This window comes from Glycine max, chromosome 1 (assembly GCF_000004515.6).
Source record: "Glycine max cultivar Williams 82 chromosome 1, Glycine_max_v4.0, whole genome shotgun sequence".
Taxonomy (NCBI): Eukaryota; Viridiplantae; Streptophyta; class Magnoliopsida; order Fabales; family Fabaceae; genus Glycine; species Glycine max.
Genome location: NC_016088.4, coordinates 38,641,399 through 38,666,934, shown reverse-complemented (window position 1 = coordinate 38,666,934; position 25,536 = coordinate 38,641,399). Strand labels below are relative to the sequence as shown.

At 36.6% G+C, this 25,536-nt stretch overlaps 1 protein-coding gene across 1 annotated transcript; it reads left to right on the top strand.

Moving 5' to 3' along the window:
• Positions 1–4,792: 4,792 nt before the first annotated feature.
• On the top strand, positions 4,793–8,130 carry LOC100810819 (uncharacterized). Its single transcript, XM_041014541.1, has 2 exons — positions 4,793–5,999; positions 6,096–8,130. The coding sequence occupies exons 1-2, from the start codon at positions 4,867–4,869 to the stop codon at positions 8,128–8,130; spliced, it is 3,168 nt and encodes a 1,055-aa protein (XP_040870475.1). The 5' UTR covers positions 4,793–4,866.
• Positions 8,131–25,536: the final 17,406 nt, after the last annotated feature.

Below are 25,536 nucleotides of genomic sequence, written 5' to 3'. Positions count from 1 at the left end.
TTCTTTGCTAATGATTTTTTTTTTTGTTTATTGAGGCTAAATCTTCTCAAGTCAAACTTGTCAGAGAGGTGTTAGATATTTTTGTAATACTTTAGGCTTGAAGGTTGATCTCCAAAAGTCTAGATTCATGACTTCCAAGAATATCTCCATGGTAAAAGTGGATAAATTTTCCTCTATTATTTATTTTCAACATACATGTTAGTTTGGCAAATACCTTGGATTTCCCATGCTCTTGGGAAGAGCCAATAATAGTGATTTCAACTATATTCTTGACAAAATAAATTCAAGGAAGATAGGTTGGAAGATTAATATGATGAATAAAGCTTGGAGGGTGACTTCACTACTAGAAAATAGGCTTTTAAAATTGGTTTTTTTTTTCACTATCAACATCGATTTTTAACCGATGTTGAAACCACCAACATTTATGAACTCAAGGTTCACATCGATTTTTTGAAAACCAATGTTAACATACAATACACAACATCAATTGCTTTTGAAAAACCGATGTCGTATAATATGCAATAAACCAAAAAATGTAAAATATGCAAAAAAAAACATCGGTTTTTCTAAAATATGATGTTGTGAGTGCACCACAACATCAATTTTTCTAAAAACCGATGTTCATTTATGAACTACAACATCAATTTTTAAAAAATCAATGTTTTCTTTTGCACCAAAGCATCGGTTTTTTTAGAAAAGCTGATGATGTTTTTTGCAATTTTTTAATATCTTGTTTGTTTTTTAATATTATACAAACCTGCAAATTTAAAAACATTCCAATCTAGGCAGTTTCATAGTACAAATTTTTTATATTATTGAATAATTACTATCAATTATAAGAAATAGTTAAAGAAAACAATAATGTCATCAATACATAAGATCATCTACTATAATCAAATCAAATTAAACATAACTATATACAATTGTAAAATTCCTTAAACACCTAGTGTTTCATTTTTAACTTTGACATAAAATGTTGCCCACTAAATGCGAATTGCCTTTAATCTCTTTGGTTCCAATGGTCTTGGATCAGTAAAATAATGCATGATATAATAAAATATAACTTAATCAATATAAATAATAACAAGTATAACAAATGAAATTAGTTTTGAAGTAAACAATTACCATTTTCCAATTATCCTTGAAACCTCCTTAGACTATTCTTGACATCCAATGCATCACATAATAGTTGCACTCAGTGCTTCCTCTTTGTTTATTATACTAAATTCAATAAGAGATTCAAAGTTAACCTAAAATTAGTGTGCACAATAATAAAATGTAATTTTTAAGACATCAATCATTGTTTAAATGACTTACTTTAATTGCAATCCATTTAGTAGTAGCCTTGGATTTACTTCCTTGAATATCGTTGAATCTCTTCAAAGCACTAGTTAAGAGAAACATGTATGCATATTGTACAATTTTAAAATATTGATGTCAAATATTTTATGATAAAGTAAATGTCTTACAAAATACAATAGACCTGTTAATAATTCCTTTCAAGTAGTTGTCAGACTTATTATGCAACGAATAGAACCAGACAACAACATTGTCCTTAGGACATATAACGACCAATTGCCAATGTGCATTGCATTGGAGAGCATTAAGTTATTATAGTGCATATATTATTTAAATTGATTTATTCAGTTTTACTTACTCATTCAAGTAGGCTCCAAGGTAGACATCTCTCTGTGAATTTTGCATTCATTTCTTAATATAATCCTCTTATTCAAATTATGATTGCCCAGATCTCTGTATGAACTGTGGCTCGATGAATCCATACACAGAGACACTCCCTGCTTGCATACTTGTCTTAGTCATATGCCTATTATTGAGAAACCAAAGTAAATTATGCATCAATTTAAAATAATCAGTTAGGTAATGGACAATAATGTAAAGTTAGTTACAAAATCCACATTTGTATAACAAAAATGATGAGACATTGACTACCGTGTACTCTTTCAAAAAGATCTTCATGCTTTATGTACAAGGGGAAGTTATTATTATACACCCCAACACTACAAGAAAAATCATTATTACCGACGGAATATTTTCTGTCGGAAATATCTTAATTATCGATGGAATTTACCGGCGGAAGGTATTCCGTGGAAAAATGCTTGAATTTTCGATGGAATTTACCCACGAATAAATTTTCCATCGGAAAGTATAAATTAGTGACAGATTTTTACTCACTGATTTAATTCTGTCTTAAATTTAAATATTGCCGATGGATTTTTCCAACGGAATATGTTTTCATCAGAAATTAAAATTATACCCAAAATTAAAAGAACCCAACCCTAACGAGGGTCCCATTGATGATTTTCAAAAGCCTTCGCATCCACCGTCACGCTGCTGTTGGACGAGAGGGCTACCTTCTTTTCTATGCGCAACGACACCGCACAATAGTTCTACCCAGACAACTATGTTATGCTGGAGCATGTTATGTCTGTATGAATGTTAGTTGTTTAGCATATTGAGAGAGGTAGTTATTGTAGTAATTCAGTTGTTGCTTTGTTTTCCTCTTAAAAGTTCTTTGGGATAAGTTAAACCAAATAGATCTAAATGGTTGTGACTTCTAGTAACTGAGTGCATGTGCCATGCAGGTAGGTATTGGACTACTTGTGCTCCAACAACTTACTGGTATCAATGGTGTTTTTTTCTATTCTAGGAAGATATTTGCAAGTGCAGGTAATTAATTAATTAGATAATTCTATTCTATTAATTAATTATCAATTTTTGTATCATGTCAATCTTTGTAAATTAGTTATTAGTAAGCAGGAACTTTTAATTAACGTATTGCACATACTAAGATAGTCCTCTTACGGGGATCATCTTAAAATGTACGACATTCTAAGACGGTTGTATAGATAACCCTCTTAGAATGCACAGTGCATTCTAAGACGGTAGTACTTAATCGTCGTCATAGAAGCATTAATTTTTTACGACATGGACTACAACGACGTCACGTAACCGATGTAGTATGTTTAAAATAACCAATGTAGATTGTGCTTTTTGTAGTAGTGTTTGTTCTCCAATTGTTTCTATTTCTAAGGTGAAAAGGAAGGAAGAAAGAATGAAAAGTTGAAATTTATAAAATGATTAATGATTTATAGGAACTATATTTCTATTAAACTTTACTTCTTCGGTGGAGACGAAGAAGATAAGGGTTTCATTGGAATAAGCTCCAAAATCAAATTCCATCTCCACCTAACCTCCATCCTCCATTCAGGTTTCACTTCAATTCCTCCTCTCTATTTCGTTTCATTGTCTTCCGTAGATTTAATCTCTCATCATTTTCTCAATACTTCCATTTCTTCCTTCCTTCGTCGTATCTTTGCATTCCATTCTAAGTTGAATTCCATTAGATGTTGCAATACTCATTTTGGTTTGCAATTTTAAGCTAGCATCGTGAAGTGCGCCCTAGAAATTTATTTTTTGTTTTCATTATTAATCTTGCAATTTGTTTCAGAATTTAATTGCTGGTACAATACTCATTTTGCTTTTTTCAACAGTAAGGTTTTAAATTTGTTTAATTTAGTTTAACAAATCAGTTATGTACGTCTTTGTGTATTTAATTTGTAGCATATGGTCTTTTGCTTTTGGCCTTTTTTCTATATCTTAATTGAAAGGAGCTTCAAAGTTTTATCATATATTCCTAGACGTGCAATATTAATTGCCTTCTCGATCTTGATATTCTTGCTTTGATATGAGATAAAATAACAGTGCTCAAGTGTTAGCCCATATTTTTGATGAGCTAAAAATATGCTCTAAATACGAATTTTGCCAGATTATGCTCGAATCGAAAAGAAAGAAGAGTCTATTGAAAGGGATTCACAGATTCGAGGAAGTATTTACGAAGTATAAGGCTAAGACAAGAAGGAGGGCTTCGAACCATTGGGCGAATCGAGCTGGCGTATGGTCGAATCGAAGTCAAGGCAGCAAGATTTCTGGACTTAGCGCAATTTCTGACAACTTCACAAAATCAGTTCGACTTCGAGCAATATGGATAACCGTTCTAAGGAGCAGTTATGTGCATGCAAGGTGTACGTAGCAGGACACTTGGCATTAGGATAGTGTTCGACCGTTAGGACAGTTTATTTTTAAAATGTCTATATATAGTAGTTGTTAGTCAGATTTCGGGGTCGCAAATCATTTCTACAAAATCCTTATATACTCAAAGTACCCAGCGCAGAGAGAAACGAGTACGCAAGGGAAATGTATGATTGTGAACCATTTTAAGTTTCTGTAAACTTTACATTTCGAATGCAATGCATTTTTCATTTTACTTTAGAATTCCTGTCTTTTAAATGGTTCATTCGATCGAATGAACTCGCTGCTCCTTTAAATTCTGCAATTTACCTTTCCCTTGTTAGTTTACTTCCAGCATTTCGATTCTTTTAATGAACTCGTTGCAATGATGAACATTCAAAGCTTTACATCTAAAGCGAACACACAATTGACATGCTCCTGAGATTCACTAGTCGATCTCGCAAGCAACTCGATTAGACTAGCGATTGTTTACCAAATTTCAGCGTAAACAAATTGGCACGCCCAGTGGGACCGGTCAATTGTGTGTTTTGGTTTTAAATTATTATTAAAGTTTTGTTTAGTGCAGTTGGTTTATTGCATTCTTAATTGTTTTGATCTTGTATGCATTTAAGAAGTGGGAAATCTGTTCCACACTTAACTGAATTCAAAACTCGTACAAGGATGGCTAGACCACCCCCAAGTAATCGAAACAATGACCTTCCAAATATGGAGGGGCAACCAACGCAGACATCTGTCAGTAATGCCAATATAAATTCTGGCATAGGAGCAATTCCTGACCAAACTGTTGGCACGATAAGTTCGACCGCTTCGACGGTTATGAATCAGACAGGGGTAACTTCTCCCATGACCAACATGACGTTGGCAAGTTCGACCACGTCAGCGTCTGCTTTTGCCCCATGGAATAACCCTAGTTTAGGGAATCCCAGTGGAAGTCCCTTTCGACCGCCTCAAAACCCTCTATATGGCATGCCTACATCTTTGATGGCAGGGTTGCAAAACTCTCAACCAAATATAGAGAATCTTAATATGTCCTCTCCATCAGGATCTGTAGCGGGCAATCAAGGTAGGGTAATTCCTCAACATTTAACTAATACATCCGTTTTGTCACTCAGACAACAAATGGATGAAAGTAACCATGATATGGTTAACATGTTAACACAACAAATAGGAACTGTTATTAACCCCTTAATTCAAAATACAAATGACAGTTACCAAATGTTAACAAATCAAATAAGTCGAATTGCTGACTTTTTTGGGGCACCACCCATACAGCAACCACCAATTCGACAGATCCAAATACAGGCGCCTGTCCAAGAGATACAGATGCCTAACAACCCAGGGATGCAAATGGCTCAAGCACCACAACCAGTGGCATGCATAGAGCCACCAGTCCAACAGGTCGAACCAAACCCTGGTATAGTATTGGTAAATAGGAACCAAAATGCTGATGAAGTAATAGGGAATATTCAACAAAACCGTTTCGATAGGCAGAATAACCTGGCCCAAATGGTCGAAACGATTTTGGTGCAGAATGGTTTAAACTTAGGATTACACAGGCCTAATTTTGTGTCTCCATTATCTGAGTATGTGTTACAGACAGAATTACCAAGGGGTGTGAAAATCCCTAAGCTTACTAAGTTTGCAGGAGAGACAAATGAGTCCACTGTCGAACACATTGCTAGATATTTGGTCGAGGCAGGGGATTTGGCTAATAATGAAAATTTAAGAATGAAATTTTTCCCTAATTCCTTGACTAAAAATGCTTTTACATGGTTTACAACCCTTCCTCCTCATTCCATACATAATTGGAACCAATTGGAAAGGATTTTCCATGAGCAATTTTATATGGGACAGTCTAAGATCAGTCTTAAAGAGTTAGCCAGCGTTCGACGCAAGGCACCTGAATCAATTGATGATTATTTGAACAGATTCAGACTCTTAAAGGCAAGGTGTTTCACCCAAGTCCCTGAACATGAATTAGTCGAAATGGCTGCTGGTGGCCTAGACTATTCGATTAGAAAGAAATTAGATACCCAGTATTTAAGGGATATGGCTCAATTGGCTGATAGAGTTCGACAACTCGAACGATTGAAGGCTGAAAAGGCTAGAAATTCTAAATTTCACAAGAAGGAAAAGGTTGCATATGTCGAAACCAATGACAGTGACCAGGAGTTCGATATTATTTATGAAGATATCGAAGACAATGAGGTTGATTTAGCAGAATTAAAACCTGGACCTCCTTATGTTTGTAAACTCCTTAGACCTTCCAATGGAAAAAACCCTGTTGAACCTAAAAATGATAAATTTGTGTCTAAAACTTATACATTTGACATAACTAAATGTGATGAAATATTTGATTTATTAGTCACAGATGGCCAGATTGTTGTTCCTAAGGGCTTGAAAGTACCCCCAATCGAACAACAGAAGAAAAGGGGTTATTGTAAATTTCATAATTTCCTTGGCCATAAAACCTCACGTTGTGTTCTTTTCAGGGATTTGGTTCAAAAGGCTCTCGACGAAGGGAGGCTCAAATTTGGTGAGAAACCAAAGGTTGTTCAGGCAAATGCTGAAACATCCAAAGCTGCTGAAACTCTCTATGCAGAACCCCAAGAAATAATGATGGTCGAAACAATGGAGTTGTCTCAGGTGCAAGTTCAGGGCATATCTGAAGAGGATTACAACGAACAAATGAAGGTTGTATATCCTCAGGCTGAGGAGGATTTAATTGATTTCTTGAACAGATGCAAACTCGAAAATAAGATTGTGATGCTCTGCCCTCGCTGCAGTGCAGTATGTGATAGGGAGGCTACTGAGGGCCTCAAAAAATACCAAATTGTTAACAAGGGGGCAAAGCAGAACCAACGTTTCGATAAAGGCAAAAGGGTTATGGTGCAGTCGAACACTAATCAGAAGTCTGGTCGAAAGAATACTTTCGCTCCTCCTATTTCAGTGCCGGTCGAAAAATGGATGCACCAGGGACTCATAAGGTTTAACAAAGGGGCCATGGAAGTAGGTGGTTCGAGTGGAACGAAGCAAATTGGCCCACAGGAGGCTAATAGGTACTCTTATAGGAACAATTACAAAGGAAAGAATCCTATGACGAGGACCCAATGGCGCAGGTTCCAGCGTCAGAAGAAATTGGCCCAACAGAGCCTGCAAACGGGCCAGTATAAAGAAGTGTCTAGGAGGCCAGTAAAAGAGAGACTCCTGCCTCCAGTGGATGAAGATAAGATGGAGGATGAGGATCTACTGGATTCTGAACCAGATTTCGATGTCATCTGTGTGGTATCTATCTTGCCATCTGAATATGATGTCCAATCTGAAGTTACTGAGATCGAAAGTGAGTTCGATCATTTTGACATGGCTGACCCAAAGCCAGTATGTTACTATGTTATGAACAATGGCTGTGTGGAAGAACAATTAGCTTATTTCGAAAAGCCAGATTTTCAGATGAAAAGTCATCTCAAACCTCTTTTCATCAGGGCAAAAGTTGAGAATGTTGGAATCAATAAAGTGCTCATTGATGGAGGAGCGGCTGTCAATTTAATGCCTCGATCTATGCTCTACAAGATCGGGAAACATGACACTGATCTATCTGCCCACAACATTGTGCTTTCGAATTATGAGGGTAAAACTGGCTATTCTTTGGGAGCCATTCAAGTAGATGTTGCTGTAGGCAGTATAGTTCGACCAACTCTATTCCTGGTGATACAGTCTAAGGCTAATTTTAACTTGCTATTAGGAAGGGAATGGATTCATGGAGTTGGGGCTGTGCCATCTACCCTTCACCAGAAACTCATTATCTGGAGGGAGGATGGGATTGTTGAAAATATAGAGGCGGATCAAAGCTTCTATAAGTCAGAGGTCGATAATGTTACTGCACAAACCTTTGACAAAAAGTTGGCTAACATAGCACCTTGTGGTGACAGGGAGGCTGTTGTCGAATCAAATGACAATGTTATCCACTCTGTCAAACTCCATCCTACCTATGGGTTTATATGGGAGAGGGAGGAAATTGATGCTGTTCCCTCTGAAGATGGAGTCATTCCACCAACTGGGTGGATTATATATGAAGATTAATATGACTGAGGCCACTGCATGGGCCAGAATTACGGCTTATATGGCCGAAATTAGACTAAATACGACCTTTGAGGCTGAATCTCAACAAAATATGGCAGTTGAAGCCAAGATCGAAGATCATGAAAACAAAGAAACAAAGGATCGAAGACTGGATTGTATTTATGATGATGAGCCGCTGGGTTTTGAGAAAAATCCCATAAGTGAGGCGCCAAAGATGCAGGCTCAAGATCCTTTGGAAGAGGTCGACATTGGAGATGGCTCGATAAAAAGGCCAACCTATATCAGTGCCAATATCACCTCAAGTTTAAAAGAAAAGCTGGTGCCTCTTCTCAGAGAATTTAAAGACTGTTTTGCTTGGGATTACCACGAAATGCCTGGGTTAAGCAGAGAAATGGTCGAAATGAAATTACCGATTAAGGAAGGCAAAAGACCAGTGAAACAACTACCAAGAAGATTCGCACCAGAAATCATGTCCAAAATTAAGGAAGAGATCGAAAGGCTGCTGAGGTGTAAATTCATCAGATCTGCCAGGTATGTCGAATGGTTAGCAAATATAGTCCCTGTCATTAAAAAGAATGGAACTCTTAGAGTATGCATAGATTTTAGGGATTTAAATAATGCTACACCTAAAGATGAATATGCTATGCCAGTAGCGGAAATGTTGGTAGATTCGGCAGCTGGCTTCGAATTTTTAAGCATGTTAGATGGTTATTCTGGTTATAACCAAATATTTATTGCTGAAAGTGATGTGTCGAAAACAGCATTTCGATGCCCTGGTGCTTTAGGCACTTATGAATGGGTGGTTATGCCTTTTGGGTTGAAAAATGCTGGGGCCACTTATCAAAGGGCCATGAATTCCATGTTTCATGATTTTATTGACACATTTATGCAAGTTTATATTGATGATATAATCATCAAATCCTCTTCAGAAGATAGCCATTTGGATTACCTTAGGCAATCTTTCGAACGAATGAGGAAACATGGATTAAAAATGAATCCATTAAAATGTGCTTTTTGTGTGCGTGCAGGAGACTTCCTTGGTTTTGTGGTGCATAAAAAAGGCATTGAGATAAATCAAAACAAGACAAAGGCTATTCTTGAGACGAAGCCTCCTTCGACCAAAAAACAGCTTCAGTCTTTGCTAGGAAAAATCAACTTCTTGAGGCGATTCATTTCGAATCTAAGTGGCAAAGCTCAAATTTTTTCGCCATTACTTCGACTCAAGAAAGATGAACCATTCAAATGGAATGAAGAGCATCAAAAGGCTTTTGATGAAATTAAAGAATATCTGATCAAGCCTCCCGTGTTAATGCCTCCTAGTCGAAACAAGTCTATGAAGTTGTATATTGCTGCGTCTGATAAGACCATTGGTAGCATGTTGGCTCAGGAAGATGATGATGGCATAGAACATGCAATTTATTATCTTAGTCGTGTACTAAATGATGCAGAAACTAGATATACTGCCATAGAAAAACTTTGTCTTTGTTTGTATTTCTCTTGTGCAAAACTTAAGCAATATATAAAGCCTGTTGATGTTTATGTGTATTCTCATTATGATATTATTAAGCACATGTTGTCAAAACCTATTTTACACAGTAGAATTGGAAAATGGGCTTTAGCATTAACAGAATATTCTTTAACGTACAAGCCTTTGAAATCTGTTAAGGGTCAAATTGTGGCAGATTTTATTGTAGATCACTCAGTGATCGAGATGCCGCAAGACTATGTCGATACAGAGCCTTGGATTTTGTATTTCGATGGATCGAAACATAAACATGGAACTGGAATTGGAGTTTTAATAATATCCCCCAATAAAGTTCCAACTAAGTTCAAATATAAAATCAAAGGGCTTTGTTCTAATAATAAGGCTGAGTATGAAGCTCTAATTACAGGCCTTGAAATTTTAATTAGCCTGGGGGCAAGAAATGTTAACATAAGAGGTGATTCAGAATTAGTATTGAAGCAATTAACACAAGAATACAAATGTGTTAATGAACACTTAGCAAAATATTTTGTTATGGCGAGTTCTCTTCTGAATCATTTCGATTATATTAACATTGAGCATATACCTCGACAAGAAAACCAAGAAGCAAATGATTTAGCCCAAATAGCTTCAGGGTACAAAATGTCGAAGGAAAAGTTAACTCAGTTGATCGAAATAAAAGATAAACTGGAATTACTAGAGCCATTAAGCACTAAATTGCCAATGCCAAGACTTGTGGGGGCAAGTACACCACAAAATAATGAAGATGAAAGCATGGATGATCTCCAGGAAAAAATTAAAATTCAAATTTTGGCCATTGACAATATGTTAGATAATGATTGGAGAAAGTCCATTATTGAATATTTGGAAAATCCAATAGGCAATGTGGCTCGAAAGGTCAAATATAGGGCTTTAAATTACGTGATTGTGGGAAATGATTTGTTTAAAAAGACTGCAGAAGGAGTGTTGCTGAAATGTCTAAGTGAATCAGAAGCATACTTGGCAGTTTCCCATGTTCACAGTGGGGCTTGTGGATCACATCAAGCAGGCCATAAAATGAAATGGCTTTTATTTCGACAAGGTTTGTATTGGCCTTCGATGTTAAAAGATTGTATAGAATTTGCTAAAGGCTGTCAGGAATGCCAAAAGCATGCAGGGATACAGCATGTACCTGCTAGTGAGTTACACTCCATAATCAAACCTTGGCCTTTCAGAGGATGGGCTTTGGACCTAATTGGTGAAATCAAGCCTGCTTCTTCTAAGAACCAGCGTTATATCATAGTTGGTGTCGATTACTTTACAAAATGGATCGAAGCAGTCCCTTTGCCAAATGTTGATCAGGAAGCAGTAATTAGTTTCATTCAACATTATATTATTTATAGGTTTGGTATTCCCGAAACAATTACCATTGATCAAGGTTCAGTTTTTACTGGACGAAAAATGAAAGAATTTGCCCAGGAAACTGGCTTTCGATTATTAACCTCAACACCATATTACGCGCAAGCAAATGGTCAGGTCGAAGCAGCCAATAAAATTATAATTAACTTGATTAAAAAACACATTGCCCAAAAGCCAAGAAATTGGAATAAAACGTTAGATCAAGTTCTATGGGCATGTAGAAATTCTCCTAAGGAATCAACTAATACTACCCCATTTCGACTGACTTATGGGCATGATGCTGTACTTCCGGTCGAAATACATTTGCAATCAGCCAGGGTACAAAAACAAATGGACATTCCAATCGACCATTATTGGAAAATGATGTCAGATGAGTTGGTTGATTTAGATGAGGAGAGATTAAGAGCATTAGAAGTTTTGACTAAACAAAAAGAAAGAGTTGCTAAAGCTTATAATAAGAAAATGAAGTAAAAAACTTTTAATGTTGGAGATTTAGTTTGGAAGGTTATCCTGCCCATGGATAGTAAGGATCGAGCCTTGGGCAAATGGTCCCCAAATTGGGAAGGACCGTTTAAAATAATTCAGATCTATTCGAATGGTGCTTATGAGTTAGAGGAGCTAACCCCTCAGAAACGTACTTTGAGCATAAATGGTAAGTATTTGAAAAAATATAAACCAACACTGCTCGAAGTTAAAATAAGCATAGAATGAGAGAAATACTGGAAACATAGAAATGGCGATAACAGTAAATTGCCACAAAAGGGCCTGTGTCAGTATTACATCAAAAGTAGAATCGAAATACAGAATTCGAAATAAAGAAATTATAAGTTCTACTAATGCATGACTAAGTCCTCATATAGTTTCTTCAAGGTGGCCATCTCTTTGCTTAAGACCTGGTCAGCACTCTCCATAACTCTCGCCTCATCTGCTACAGCTTGTGATGCGCTAAAGGCCTTCAGGCCTTCCCTCCCTTTTTCAGCAACCAGTTTCTGAATCGAGTTAGCGGCCTTCTCCTGGAGTTCTTGGCGTTTGGCCTGCTCTGTCACAATTTTTTGCCTTAGATCATCGACCTGAGACAGCAAATCCGTAATAGTTGCTTCCCAGGAGGAGATGTTATCATCGCAGGCTTTGACCTCAAAAGATCCTTCTTTCGCCTCTTTGGTGAGACGTTCGACTTCATGTTGAGCCGCTCGGGCTTTCTCGAGCAGAAGGATATGTGCCTGTTTCTGGGCATCGAGTCTGGCGCCATTTTCGCGTTTTTTCTGCACAGTACTTGCAAATTGATCGATAATGGACTCGATTTGGATAACTTTGCCCAGAATCTCATCAGAAGTAAGGGGGTTGTGCAATTTCTTCAAAAAGTTCAGATGCCCAAAAGCAGCAGAGGGGTTCTCTTCAATGGATTTAAGTACGTCTTCCCGTGCGTATTCCATTGATAACTTCAGGAGCAGGCAATCTTGGCGTACTGAAGAGTTTATTTCGGCGTCAGATGAGGACGAAGCACCAGGATTCTTTTCACTTGAGGTGTTGGCTTGACTGGTGTTCAGCAGGAGTCGAAGGGCTGCAGCAGGGTCTTTGTCTTGCATTTGAATGAATGTATCTTCTGCGATCCCTATGCTAGCGGAAAGCTTAGATGTCGAAGACGCCGGGTAAATGTCCGAACCACCAGCTTCAGCCTCTTCTATGCCCTCTTCATCGAAAAAGTTTTCTTCGGATGAACTTTTCTGACTCGATCCATGAGGACTGCTGGGTCCAATGCCTTGACCTTCACCCTGTTCCTCAACATTCACTGCATCCGTCTCAGGAGCAGGAGATGTTCGAGCATGCGAGGGTATTTCTTCTACAGAAACATTTTGTTGTACCTGATTCGAATTACCATAGAAAAAGGTTAACAAATAGTTTCGTATAAGCTATGATTAAAATCACATTAAGAGGATGATACCTCGACGGCGGGTTGTTCTTGTGGTGAGTTAGGTTGCTCGACAGGGTTGCCCATCTCGGCAATAGAAGGAGTAGCCTCTACTTCAGTGCCGTCAACGTCGGTCGAAGGTGGTTGGACGTCAACAAGTTGATTGTCACCTTGTTCTTTTGAGGACTTGGTCTTTTTCTTTTTCTTCTTGATTGGCTCACCACCCTCAACAGCCACAGGAGGTTCAGGCTCGTCCTGCTTTACCTTCTTTTTCTTCTTAGGTATTTGAGCTTGGGAATTCCCTGCCTCTGTTTGTTCAGTAGACTTGGTCGAAGTCGAAGGAAATTTTCTTTTTCTTATGAGTGGTCTTTCCTCCTCTTCCTGCATTACGAGGGTAAAGAACTGTCAGATTATAGACTTGAAAGAGAGTTATAATATTGACATTAGGAATAAAAACTTGCATCTTTTTCTTCGTCTAATTCGACGACCGCATGCTTCGAGCGTTTTGAAGTAGTGGTAGTTTCAGTGCTATCATCTTTCTTTTGACTCTGAAAAATAAAGAAATATGAGGCAAGACGTTAAGAATAAAAGATAAGTTCAGAAGAGTTACCTTCTCTTCTTGTTTCCTTTCTTGGATCTTCACTCCAGTGGGTTTTTTGGGTCTCACATCAGCTCGAGACGTTTCAGCGCTTTTCTTCGTCATGATTGTTTTGCCTGAAAGTAAGAATATTAGAAAAGGCAAGAATACATATCAATTTAGAAAGTCAAAAGTAATTTAATACCTCGAGCTTGAAGGTTTGAGCGGATATTCTCGACCGTTGGTTGTGTAAAACCACTTTCAAGTCTGGAGATCATGATCGTAGTATCTCCAACTGAACGGGTCGAATAATATTTCTCCCACCAGGTAACAAACCCCATGGTGCAGAAGTGGGAATGGTTGAACTCAAAAGGATGCAGGTTATAGTTTTCATCAAGAGAAATCTTCAAAAACTTCTTAAAAGTCTTTTCTGAAAGATTGGCCCCTCTTATAACGTCTCGAGGATCTTCGAACAAGCTTTTAGGACGGATTTGCGAGAGGCCAAATTGTCTTGAAACCAAATTAGGCTGGTATCCAACCAAGCCTAAATAGTTCGATTGAACACCTGTACGACAAGACAGGATCTGTGGATTCAAGTAAAATGACCATATTTCGTTCACTTCTTCTTCATTGTCCGGATCGACAGCAGGAAAATAGTCAGTGAACCAGGCCGGGCCAACCTCTCGACTAATGAATGGAGCATGTTGGGGAAGAAACTTGTCAAAGCTCAGAAAAATCCTCATGTACTTTAGGAACAGCTTTTGTGGGTTTTGATCTAAGGTCTTGGGTGTTAATCGAAGTGCTCTCTGGCCTTCGATCGAACGATTCGCAACTTCTTCAGCATAATCTTGTGGGATTATTAATCCCATTTCTTGTTCGAAAGTGGCATTAAGCCACAATTGGAGAAGCCACATAGGTCCGGATACTAAGAAGGAAGACCCATCCTTCGATTTCTTCAGATCATCACATGCCTCACCAAGCGATTCATATAGCACTGCTAACAAGAGGCGTCCAAATCCAAAGTTCTGACCTTCATGAATTTGTAATGCCATTGGAATAAATCTTTTGGCTACTTGCAAGGATTTTGTGCAAAAGACATAGTGAGATAGCCACAGGGTCAAGAAGGCTACGTGCTCTTCATCAGAGACTTCCTCTTCGACCGATCCTCTATGTTCAGCTATATATTTGGAAAAGGTGTTCTCCTTATATACTAGCTTGATATTATCACTAGATTTAGTGGGATCATAAGTTTCTCCGCTAGGCCTAAGGCCTGTGAGGGCGGCTACGTCTAAGAGAGTGGGGGTCATCATACCACATTTAAACTGAAAGGTGTTGGTAGAAGACTCGAAAAAGTGCATAGCTGCTATCAGCATTTCTGGTCGATATTCAGGACCAGATCGAGAAAATTGTATCAAATCAAAGATGCCATATGTCTTCCAGAAATCCTCATATGCTTGTTCGACTCTATCAAGCCAAGGTAGGTAATCCCTATGGGCTATTGACGGGGCGGATCGAAAGAGTTTGTTGGGTTTGCTTAAACAATTAAAGTTGTAGGGCTCACTATCAAAAATCCTAGGTTCGCAAGTTGGGTAGCAGGGAAATACCTTGTTCATGGCACTCGAAAGTGATTCTTGGTCTGGCAGGGGTCCACCGAAAGCATAAACTGTTCTTTCCACTGCGAAAGAGATCATCACCTCCGATTCCCAGATTTCTGTGTGTTCGGCGTCACCTTGTGGTTCTGGAACCACCTTTTCTCCACCAGTCCTGACTATAAAACGATGCCATTTCCCAGCAAACGGAACTGCTTGTCCTTGCGACATTGTAAGAAATCTGAAAGGGATGATTTTCTCGCGAAGGGTTTGGTAGTTATTGGAATCAGTGAGTGAGAGCTTGGGTTCACGAAGAACAGTGGCAAAGCTCGGAAATGCGGTGAGGTTGATGATAAAAGGAATAACGAGTATCTGGAAATAAGAAGGTTTCGCCGGAAATAATGGAAGCAAAGGAAATGGAAAGGTTTCGCCGGAGCTACAAAGGAAGAAGAAGGGTTTCGGAAGCAAGGAAGAAGAAAGGTTTTTGAAACAAAGGAGCTGAAGGGGTTTTCTGAGGTTCTCTGCACTATTTATGGAGTTTCATTTTAAAAAAAAGGGAAAAACAATATAATAAGAATCAAGGGTCAGAAATCAATCACATCAGATTTCCCTTTTTACTCCCCAGCGTGACACGTGTCCCACTCTGCCTAGAAAGGTGGAATTAATGATGGGTAGTGGGAGATCGAGGCGACGGTTACCATTAAACGTGCCATCGTGTCGCCGTTCCAGGGAAACTATAGAAGAAGAGAAAAAATGTCAACTTCTCATCTCCCTTCGATCTCGAATCGAAGCAGACATTTTTTGGGGGCAATTTGTTAGCCCATATTTTTGATGAGCTAAAAATATGCTCTAAATACGAATTTTGCCAGATTATGCTCGAATCGAAAAGAAAGAAGAGTCTATTGAAAGGGATTCACAGATTCGAGGAAGTATTTATGAAGTATAAGGCTAAGACAAGAAGGAGGGCTTCGAACCATTGGGCGAATCGAGCTGGCGTATGGTCGAATCGAAGTCAAGGCAGCAAGATTTCTGGACTTAGCGCAATTTCTGACAACTTCACAAAATCAGTTCGACTTCGAGCAATATGGATAACCGTTCTAAGGAGCAGTTATATGCATGCAAGGTGTACGTAGCAGGACACTTGGCATTAGGATAGTGTTCGACCGTTAGGACAGTTTATTTTTAAAATGTCTATATATAGCAGTTGTTAGTCAGATTTCGGGGTCGCAAATCATTTCTACAAAATCCTTATATACTCAAAGTACCCAGCGCAGAGAGAAACGAGTACGCAAGGGAAATGTATGATTGTGAACCATTTTAAGTTTCTGTAAACTTTACATTTCGAATGCAATGCATTTTTCATTTTACTTTAGAATTCCTGTCTTTTAAATGGTTCATTCGATCGAATGAACTCGCTGCTCCTTTAAATTCTGCAATTTACCTTTCCCTTGTTAGTTTACTTCCAGCATTTCGATTCTTTTAATGAACTCGTTGCAATGATGAACATTCAAAGCTTTACATCTAAAGCGAACACACAATTGACATGCTCCTGAGATTCACTAGTCGATCTCGCAAGCAACTCGATTAGACTAGCGATTGTTTACCAAATTTCAGCGTAAACATCAAGACACGGAGTGGGGAACAAAATAGTAGTACTACTTGATAATAACAATATATAATAAAAAATAAAAAAAAATTTAAGATATATATGCAATTCAGCAGAATAAAAACATTTGGGGTCAATAATGGTTGGTTGTATAGTCTATAATTCGATATACTAACAACAAAGAGATGTGAACAATATTGTATTCAATTTTGCTTAGCAGAATTTGCGGACTGGGCAAAGTTATGAGGTCTTGCTTGGTCGGTCTGCAACTATAGTGCATCTATGCTAGTATGTATGGTCAATAAATTAAGTATCTCTTCATTGTGTCTAAAAATGATGAGGTAAATTAAGATTTAGCCATCTTTGAAGCTTCAAGCTCCACATTAATCTATTCGATCAATAAAAGTTTTTTTCTCTCACAACTTATCATCGTAATCCTTTGCCTTTTCAAGTTCTTCCTTGAGAGCATCTATCTTTGTTTTCAGTTTAAATATAACCTGATTTTCACTGGCCTCTGGGTGGAGAAAACTACACCAATTGATCATGCATCGATCGGGATGCAAGAATTTGAGACTTGTAGTTATTAAAAACTCAAATAAACCATCAGTTTAATCTCTAAAGTATTGTCTATTTTTTTTTTGATAGAATCTAAAGTATTGTCTATACTCTGTTATGTAGTTTCTAAAAGAATAAAATTTTATAAGTACTTAGATTTTACTAACCTTCAGGGACTAACTTGATTTTAGTACTTAGAAGAGTACTACTTATTATAATTTCTAATATTTGGAATACTTTAGGGATGAAATTGAAAATTTATATTCAGTTAAAGACAATCCTAACAAAACAATCTCTAAGTTGTCCTATTAAAAATTGCAAAATGAGTTGATAAACTCAAAGCTCAAAACAAGTTATTTTGGAGTACTAGACTAGAACTACTAAAGTTGAAAATGATCTAACAAAATAGGTCCTAAAATATTGTTACGAAATTAGCACAAAATTCTGTCTAGACCAAATAACAATCTCACAACAAAAGGCTATTTAGTCCGGTGATTATTCACTTGATGACAATTGATGTTCCCCCATTTTTTATTAAGGTTAAGTACTAAGTCCTAACCAATAGACTACAGGGTTAAGATCCAGACACTTGAAATTTAATGCTTTGATGAGGTCTTGCCCTCACTAGAAAACAAGATCAAAGAAAAGTTTGTGGTCTCTTTCATTCTTTAACTTCTTCCCTGTTCTGACTATTTTCATATATAGTGTGGTTGTCTATCGGATATATGCATGGTTTCTTAGCCCCCAACTGTTCACCATGTTACGTGTATGAAGTGTTGGTGTCTTCCACACAATTCATAAACACAATGAGTGAGAGAGAGTGAGAGAGATAGGACAGGAAAACATACCTTTCGATTTTGTCTTGATAAACTTATGGTGCCTGTCTTGGTCGCTTACTTTTAGACTCTAACACATGCACGCTTGACATTTTCTTCCTGCACTCCCAATGTTACTTCCTGCAATGTCTCTAACTAACACTAGACTTTTATTTTTTTATTATCTTAAATTGATAAGAAAAAATAATCCTTACGTACTCTAGATTTTATAACAATATAAATATTTTTATTTCTTAAACTTTATATCATTTTTCTTAAATGTTATTTATGTTATGTATTGAGATCAACTATAGTAAAATTTTAAAATTATTAAACACTCAAATTACATGAATTTTAAAATAACATTGGAGCAATACAAAATGTACTAAACAAAAAAACAACATATAATTGCATATGATAAGGAGAAATGCAGAAAACTATTACAATACATTGTTATAATTTTTTGAACACCAAAACAATGATTATCACATGCCAATAATATGAAATAAAATTAATTTATTGTATAATTTGTAGAAAATTAAATGGTAAAAAAATAAGTTTAGAAAAATGCTAAATTTTAAATTCTGTAAGCTTAATTTAATTTTTTTCTTTTAATTATATATATATATATATATATATATATATCATTCTTTTCAAAATTTATTTTTATTTATTAATCTGGACAAAATTAAGTGTTTATAGTTTTTTTTAAAAGTATATTTTTTTAACAGATACATATTAATAATAATATTGTTTATTTTAAATTATACATTAGAAAGCGCACAGTAAAAGGTTTTCCTAGGCCATTAATGAATATAAGCAAGGAAGGGATAGCCCAGAACATTTTCATGTAGTAGTGTGGATGGCTTGGATCCACCATCACAAATTGCATGCCCTTTGAAGGCTTCCCGTGCCTCAGCTTCTGAGATTCCTGTTAATGCATAAAATTTATTAAGCATGTAGAACCTTGTAATTAAATTATTCCCCTAAAAATTGGCATAACACGCCACCTAAAACATGATCAGAATTGTTGCTATACATTTAATGCAATTTCCCATGATAAGCATTTTTAGATACAAAAATTTCTAACCATTCTTAAATTTTTTTTCTTTCTCTCTTACTCTCAGGTTCATAGGTGATAGTGTTACGTAATCGCTCCCTGACTCACACGTATGTTCCATTGTTTAGGTTAGTTTTGATTTTTTTATTCTAGTTGTTCAAAATTTTGTATTCTAAATGTGTTAAGTATATTTGTGGTTGTGGTTATGCTATTTATATTCCATGCTTTGTTCATTTAGAAAGACAAACACTATATTTATGTGATTTTTTTCACCTAAAACATGATTAGAATTGTTGCCACTGACAATAGAGATCTCTCTAAGATTATATATATGATTCATGAATGTTTGTATTTTTTTCTTAAATATATAGAACATGAACTATATTCTTTCAAATCATCGTTGGATGTACTATAGATGTTATAGTGGTAGAAGCTGCTTGAAAGAGTCTTTTGTCGAAGGGGTTGAAGAATTTGTTTGCAAAGCTAATAAGCAAGACTGTTATCACAATGATGGGGGATCAGATGTCCTTGTGTTAAATGCAATTGTACTAGGATTTTGTAGGATAGAGTTGTGAAGGTTTACCTTTACAAAATGGATTCAAGCCTAATTATTGGATTTGGACTGATCATGGCAAAGAGATGCCGCATGTTGATTTAAATGATGACAATAGTTACATGGATGCTTCAAGTGGTGCATAATATGTGGCTCAAGGTGAACAATTTATCTTAATGAAAGAGATGGTGTGTGATGTTCTTAGGAAACTTGAGACATTTGAAGCTCCAAACTCAACTAATAATTAAGAACCTTAAAATGAAGATACTCAGATTTTACAATTTATTGGTGGAGGCAAATGAGCCATTGTATGAAGGGGCATCAGACTCAAAATTATCAATATTCATGAGGCTTTTAGCTTGCAAGTCCAATTGGAATGTTTCCAACCAGTGCTTAGAGTTTATTTCAAAAATGCTTTTGGATGTAACATTTATAAAAGATCGTTTGCCAAAAAAAATTTATGATGCGAAGAGGTTAGTATCGAAGTTGGGATTGGAGACTAAGAGGATTGACTGTTGTGTGAATGGTTGAATGTTGTATTATAACAATGATGGAGGGCTAACTGAATGCAAATTTTGTAACAAGCCCAGGTATCGTGCGAAGACTATTGGAGCAAGCAATAAAAAACCAGTTACAGTAAAGGCAATGTTTTATTTGCCTATAATACCAAGGTTGCAGAGAATTTTGCATCAATGCAAATTACAAGCCAAATGACATGGCACTATGAGAATATAAGATCTTCAGGCATGTTACGCCATCCCTCTGATGGTGAAGCCTGGAAGCACTTTGATCGGGTACATGCAAATTTTGCTATTGATCGGTGGAATGTGCGACTCGGTTTATGCACAAATGAATTTAACCCATATATTCAAGCATCCTCTTTACCTTATTCTTGTTGGCCAATCACTGTTACCCCGTACAATCTTCCTCCATAAATGTGTATGACTAAACCTTATATGTTTTTTAGTTGTGTCATACCAGGCCCATTCAATCCAACGATTGATATTGATGTTTATTTACAACCTTTGATTGACGATCTCAAGAAGTTGTGGAGTGGTGTTCTCACTTACAATGTTTCAAGAAAGCAAAATTCCATGATGAGGGCAGCTTTGATGTGGACTATTAATGATTTTCCTATTTATGGCATGTTGTCTGGTTGGGGGACACATGGTAGACTGGCATGTCCATATTGCATGGAGGACACAAAGTCCTTCCAGATAGCAAATGAGGCAAAAACTTCTTGGTTTGACTGTCATCATAGGTTTTTACCTAGTGATCATGCATTTAGGAGGAACAAAAATGCCTTCAAAAAAAGGGAAGTAGAAAGGGATGAGCCACTGCGTATGTTGACACCTACACAAGTTTGGAGTAGGGTTAGGGATTTCCCAAAAGTCACAGAGACTGGTCTGCCACCGCCAACAGTACATGGATATAGGGAGTGGCATCATTGGACAAAAAGAAGTATCTTTTGGGATCTTCTGTATTCGAAAGATAATTTGTTGCGACAAATCTTGATGTTATGCACATAGAAAAAATTTTATTTGACAACATATTCAACACTATGATGAATGTCAGTGGTAAGACAAAAGACAATGAGAAGGCTAGGATGGACTTAACTTTATATTGTAGGCGGAAAGACTTGGAGTTGAAGTCGGGGGATAATGGGAAGTTGTTAAAGCCAAAAGAAAATTACACTTTAACTGCAGACCAAACAAAGTAAGTCTGTCAATGGATAGAAGAACTAAAAATGTCATATGGTTATTCTTCCAACTTGAAAGTATTTATGGATTCCAAGATTTAAGAGGTGGTGTTGAAGAAGTAGACTCTACTAATTCGTTACCAAACGAAGAAGAATCAAATAATTTGAATGGAGAATCAAACAATATTGAACAAGACAATAAAGGGGAATTAGAAGATGACTTTGAAGTTTACAATTTTGAAGAGGATTAGACATTGATGTTTCTTAGTCGGCTATAATGTTTGTTATTAGTGACATCTTTGTTTTGTTGTAATACTTGAACACTTTGTTAGTGTATTTTATTTTTTCTCTGAAATGGAAGTTTGTTAGTTATCTAATTTTTATTCATCCCAATAATCTATTTGATTAATTATTTGTAATATTATTTTCTATATATAGATATGTTATCAGGTGGTGCTAACCCTCCCCGACCCCTGTCACATGACTAGTGGGAAAGGGACAAGTGGGAAGGAAAAATGATATGTGGTTAGACTACTACCACCTCAAGATAGTCTGTCATCATCTACCCCATCCTTGTCTACTATATCTATTCCGATCAGGGATTCTGATGTTGCACCTACACCATCTCCACCTCCAACTGAAGTTAGACCATTTTCATCTCATCTTGATGCATGTGGATTGTCCCCAGTAACTACATCCATACCATCCCCATCCCCGATTGTAGCCAACATGCCTATTGATGAAGAAGTTAAAAATTTGGCCATGAAAGACCCCCTCTAATGATTGTCCTATGATTACACTTATCAATGGAGCGTAAGTATTACGAAATTTACATTACTATTAATTATAAATGATACATCATTTGATCTTTTACTTTATCACGAATTACTTTTTCTATTTATGTTTCATCCATCTAAGGTTGCGGCAAAGGATGTCACATTTTCCATTAGGCAACAATTTGGTCACCCATGGCCTACATGGGGAGCAATTCCAAAAGATCACCAGGAACTTTTTTTCTAGCATTTTAAGATAACTTATCATTCTCTTAATGAATTAGTTCAATGTTTGAAATGGATAGTAATACTGATTTTGTTTTATTTGATCTGAAATTGTAAAATTGGTATTTTGTTAATTGTGTAACATTTCATAACTTTGTCATTCTTTAGAGAAAATTAGTCTGGAGACCAGAGGAAGAGAATGAAATTGAGAAAGATTTTAACTCGAAAGTCTTTCATAGACTTTTTGAGATGTTTAGGGATGTTCGAAATGAAAATAAAAGGCCATATTGGATTAAAGATTGTATCTGGAACAATCTGTTATCACATTGGAATGCACCTGGGTATCGTTCCAAGTGTGCACATGCAAAAAAAAAAAAATCGAGCATGTGAAAAGGGTGGGTGTATGCACATAGGTGATTCTTTTAGCTAACAAGATCGCACCATTTGCTTGGTATGTACAATAAAATTATAATACATATTTTTTGTGCTTGTTTAATTTACCCCTTAATGTTTATTTTATAATGTTTGTTAATAGTCAAAGAAGCTTGGTCGATTTGTATACATAGATGAGGTCTTTCAGCAACCTCATTTATGAAAGGATATTGGTCAATATGTCGATGATAGATCTAGGCAGACACATGTGAAACCATTATCTTCCATGTTTTTTATTCTTTAAAATGTTTATTATATTTATTAAATAATAACTGTTTATGAATGACATGAAGAATTTGAGGCTAGACTATCTCTAACTAGGTCTGATGCTGCATCAAGTGTTGGTGAATCACAACTTACTCCTTTAGACCCTATTGAAGAACAAAGACTTAGGAGTCGGTGTTGGATTGCAGTTGCAGGACCAAAGCATAAGGGATACCTTTATGGTACTGGAGATCTAGCTCATACTTATAAATATGGAGATGAGAACTTCATGTGACATACGCAAGGATCTTCCAATCGTGCTCAAGACGCCACAGAGATTAACCAACTGAGGGAGGAGCTTCATCAATCAAAGGAGGAGATGCGTGTATTTTAGTCAGTTGCCCTTCAATTCCTACCTCCTGAAGCGTGGAACATTATTTATCAACATCAACAACCTCACTAGTAGCATCAGGACCAATAGCAACAACAAGACAATGAACAACCAGATGACCATCAACAAGACGATGACCACCAGAGGCACTCTCCCAATGAATATTTCGATTACTGACTTAGCAACACAAAATTACTATTGACATATTACATTGTGATTTACTTTTAGATTTATTAACAATTTAACTTAATGATCTATTTTACTATTTGTTTTGGATTTATGAATTTGAGTATTTTTTAATTAAAATTTTGACGTTAAATAATATAAATACAAAAAATAATTCCTAAATTATCAATGTTAGTTAATAAAAATGAAAAAAAAATGAAATAAACAATTATTCATAAAACTTAAATATTTTCGATGAATTTTCTTACAGATATGTCTATCGCAAATTTTCCACCGAAAAATCCGTCAAAGACGTATCCGTGGAAAATTTCTGACAGACGAATCTATTGGAAATTTCTAAAGGAATTAACTGTCAAAAATTTCTGATGGAATCATCTGATGGTATTTCCGTCTGAAATTTCTGACAGTCACAAAAAATCCGTCGGTTTTAATTTCCTACGACCAAAATTCGTCGGAAATTTTGATTTATCGATGATGGATTTTTGAGTTTTCCGATGGATTATGGCCATCAGAAATAGACTCTTTTTTTTGTAGTGGAAACATAGTTGCATCCCATGACAATTGCAAAGGCTTGAGAAAAAGTTGCGGGATCGTCAATGTCATCTGGTATAGGGGATTGTCATCAAGTTCCAACCTATCAACAAGTTTCGTCGATCCCTCAGCTCCCTGTTTATCCTACACAGTTAATAAACATAAGTCAATGATAGTCAACACTTTTTTTAACAAAAGCTTTTTTAATAATAACAAACACAAAAAAAGGAAATACTTGTTTTGAAAAAGGTTGTACAAGATGTGTCGCCCAAGCAAGGAAGGTGTTAAGGGCCTACTCCACTAACTAAACCTCTTGAGTGGGTATAGGGACACGAGCATCAGCATCTTGAACTTCCTCAACACCGTCCTTCACTTGATCATTTCCCAAAAGGACGTTGTGGATGATTGTCGACCCCTCACAAACTCTTTCAAGGGCAACCAGGTGGGGAGGATTGTCATCAACATACAACCCACATTTCTCTGATTCACCCGTGTTTGGGTCCTGCCTCGAGGGATGGACTTAGCCTCCCCTTGTGTTGACATGAGTAGCCGAAGGACTAACCTGAGGCTCAGGAGACAGTACAAGTCCCTGTGATTGTATCTATAACTACATTGGGAACTGCATCTGATTAAAGGATAACATTAGTTGTCGAGTCACTTTTTTAGTGATTGACTCTTGCAGTTGGTCCTTGATTTTTTGTGTCAACTACTCTAGGTCTTTGGGAGTCATGGGCATAGACGTGCAACAGCTTCTTGAAGCCAGTCCAAAGTATTATTTTATCGTGACTCCAACTCTAGTAGCACGAACACGGCTAGAGTGCTCTAGTCGCACAATGGCAGCAATCAATACATCCTGGCGTCCATGAGAGACAAAGCTGCCCTGTGATGACTACTTTTCAATGGAATCTTGTAGTCAACAAAAACAATGATAGCGACAATGACCACAACGGCGACAATGACCACGACGGCTAGGGCTATGGCGACAATGACGATGTTGGGTTCTTTTTCAAATGTAATAAGCGCGACAATAAAAATCTGATAACAAAAATGAAACATCTGATATTTAAAGTAAATCACAACATCGATTTTCTAGAAAATCGATGCTAATATAAGTCATGTTGACGTTGGCTTTTAAAAACCCGATGTTAACATGACTTCATTAGCATCAGTTTTTGAAAAATCGATGCTAACGAAGTCGTGTTAACATTGATTTTTTGAAAATCAATGTTAACAAACTCTCTTATTTACGAATATGCTATCGTACTTTTGTTAATATCAATTTTTTCAAAAACAGATGTTAACGTAGCGATGTTAAATCCATTCTTTCTAGTAGTGCTATGGCTCAATCGATTCTCACATTTATGCCCATTTACACAATGCATAATCTATGGATTCCTGATGGTGTTTGTGAACAAATTTA

What these genes read in the sequence shown, in the direction of transcription:
- LOC100810819 (XM_041014541.1), top strand. Translation starts at nt 4,867, where the DNA reads ATGAATCAGACAGGGGTAACTTCTCCCATGACCAACATGACGTTGGCA. An exon ending in TTCAGACTCTTAAAGGCAAG is followed by an intron (nt 6,000 to 6,095) that starts GTGTTTCACCCA and finishes CCAGTATTTAAG; the next exon opens with GGATATGGCTCAATTGGCTG.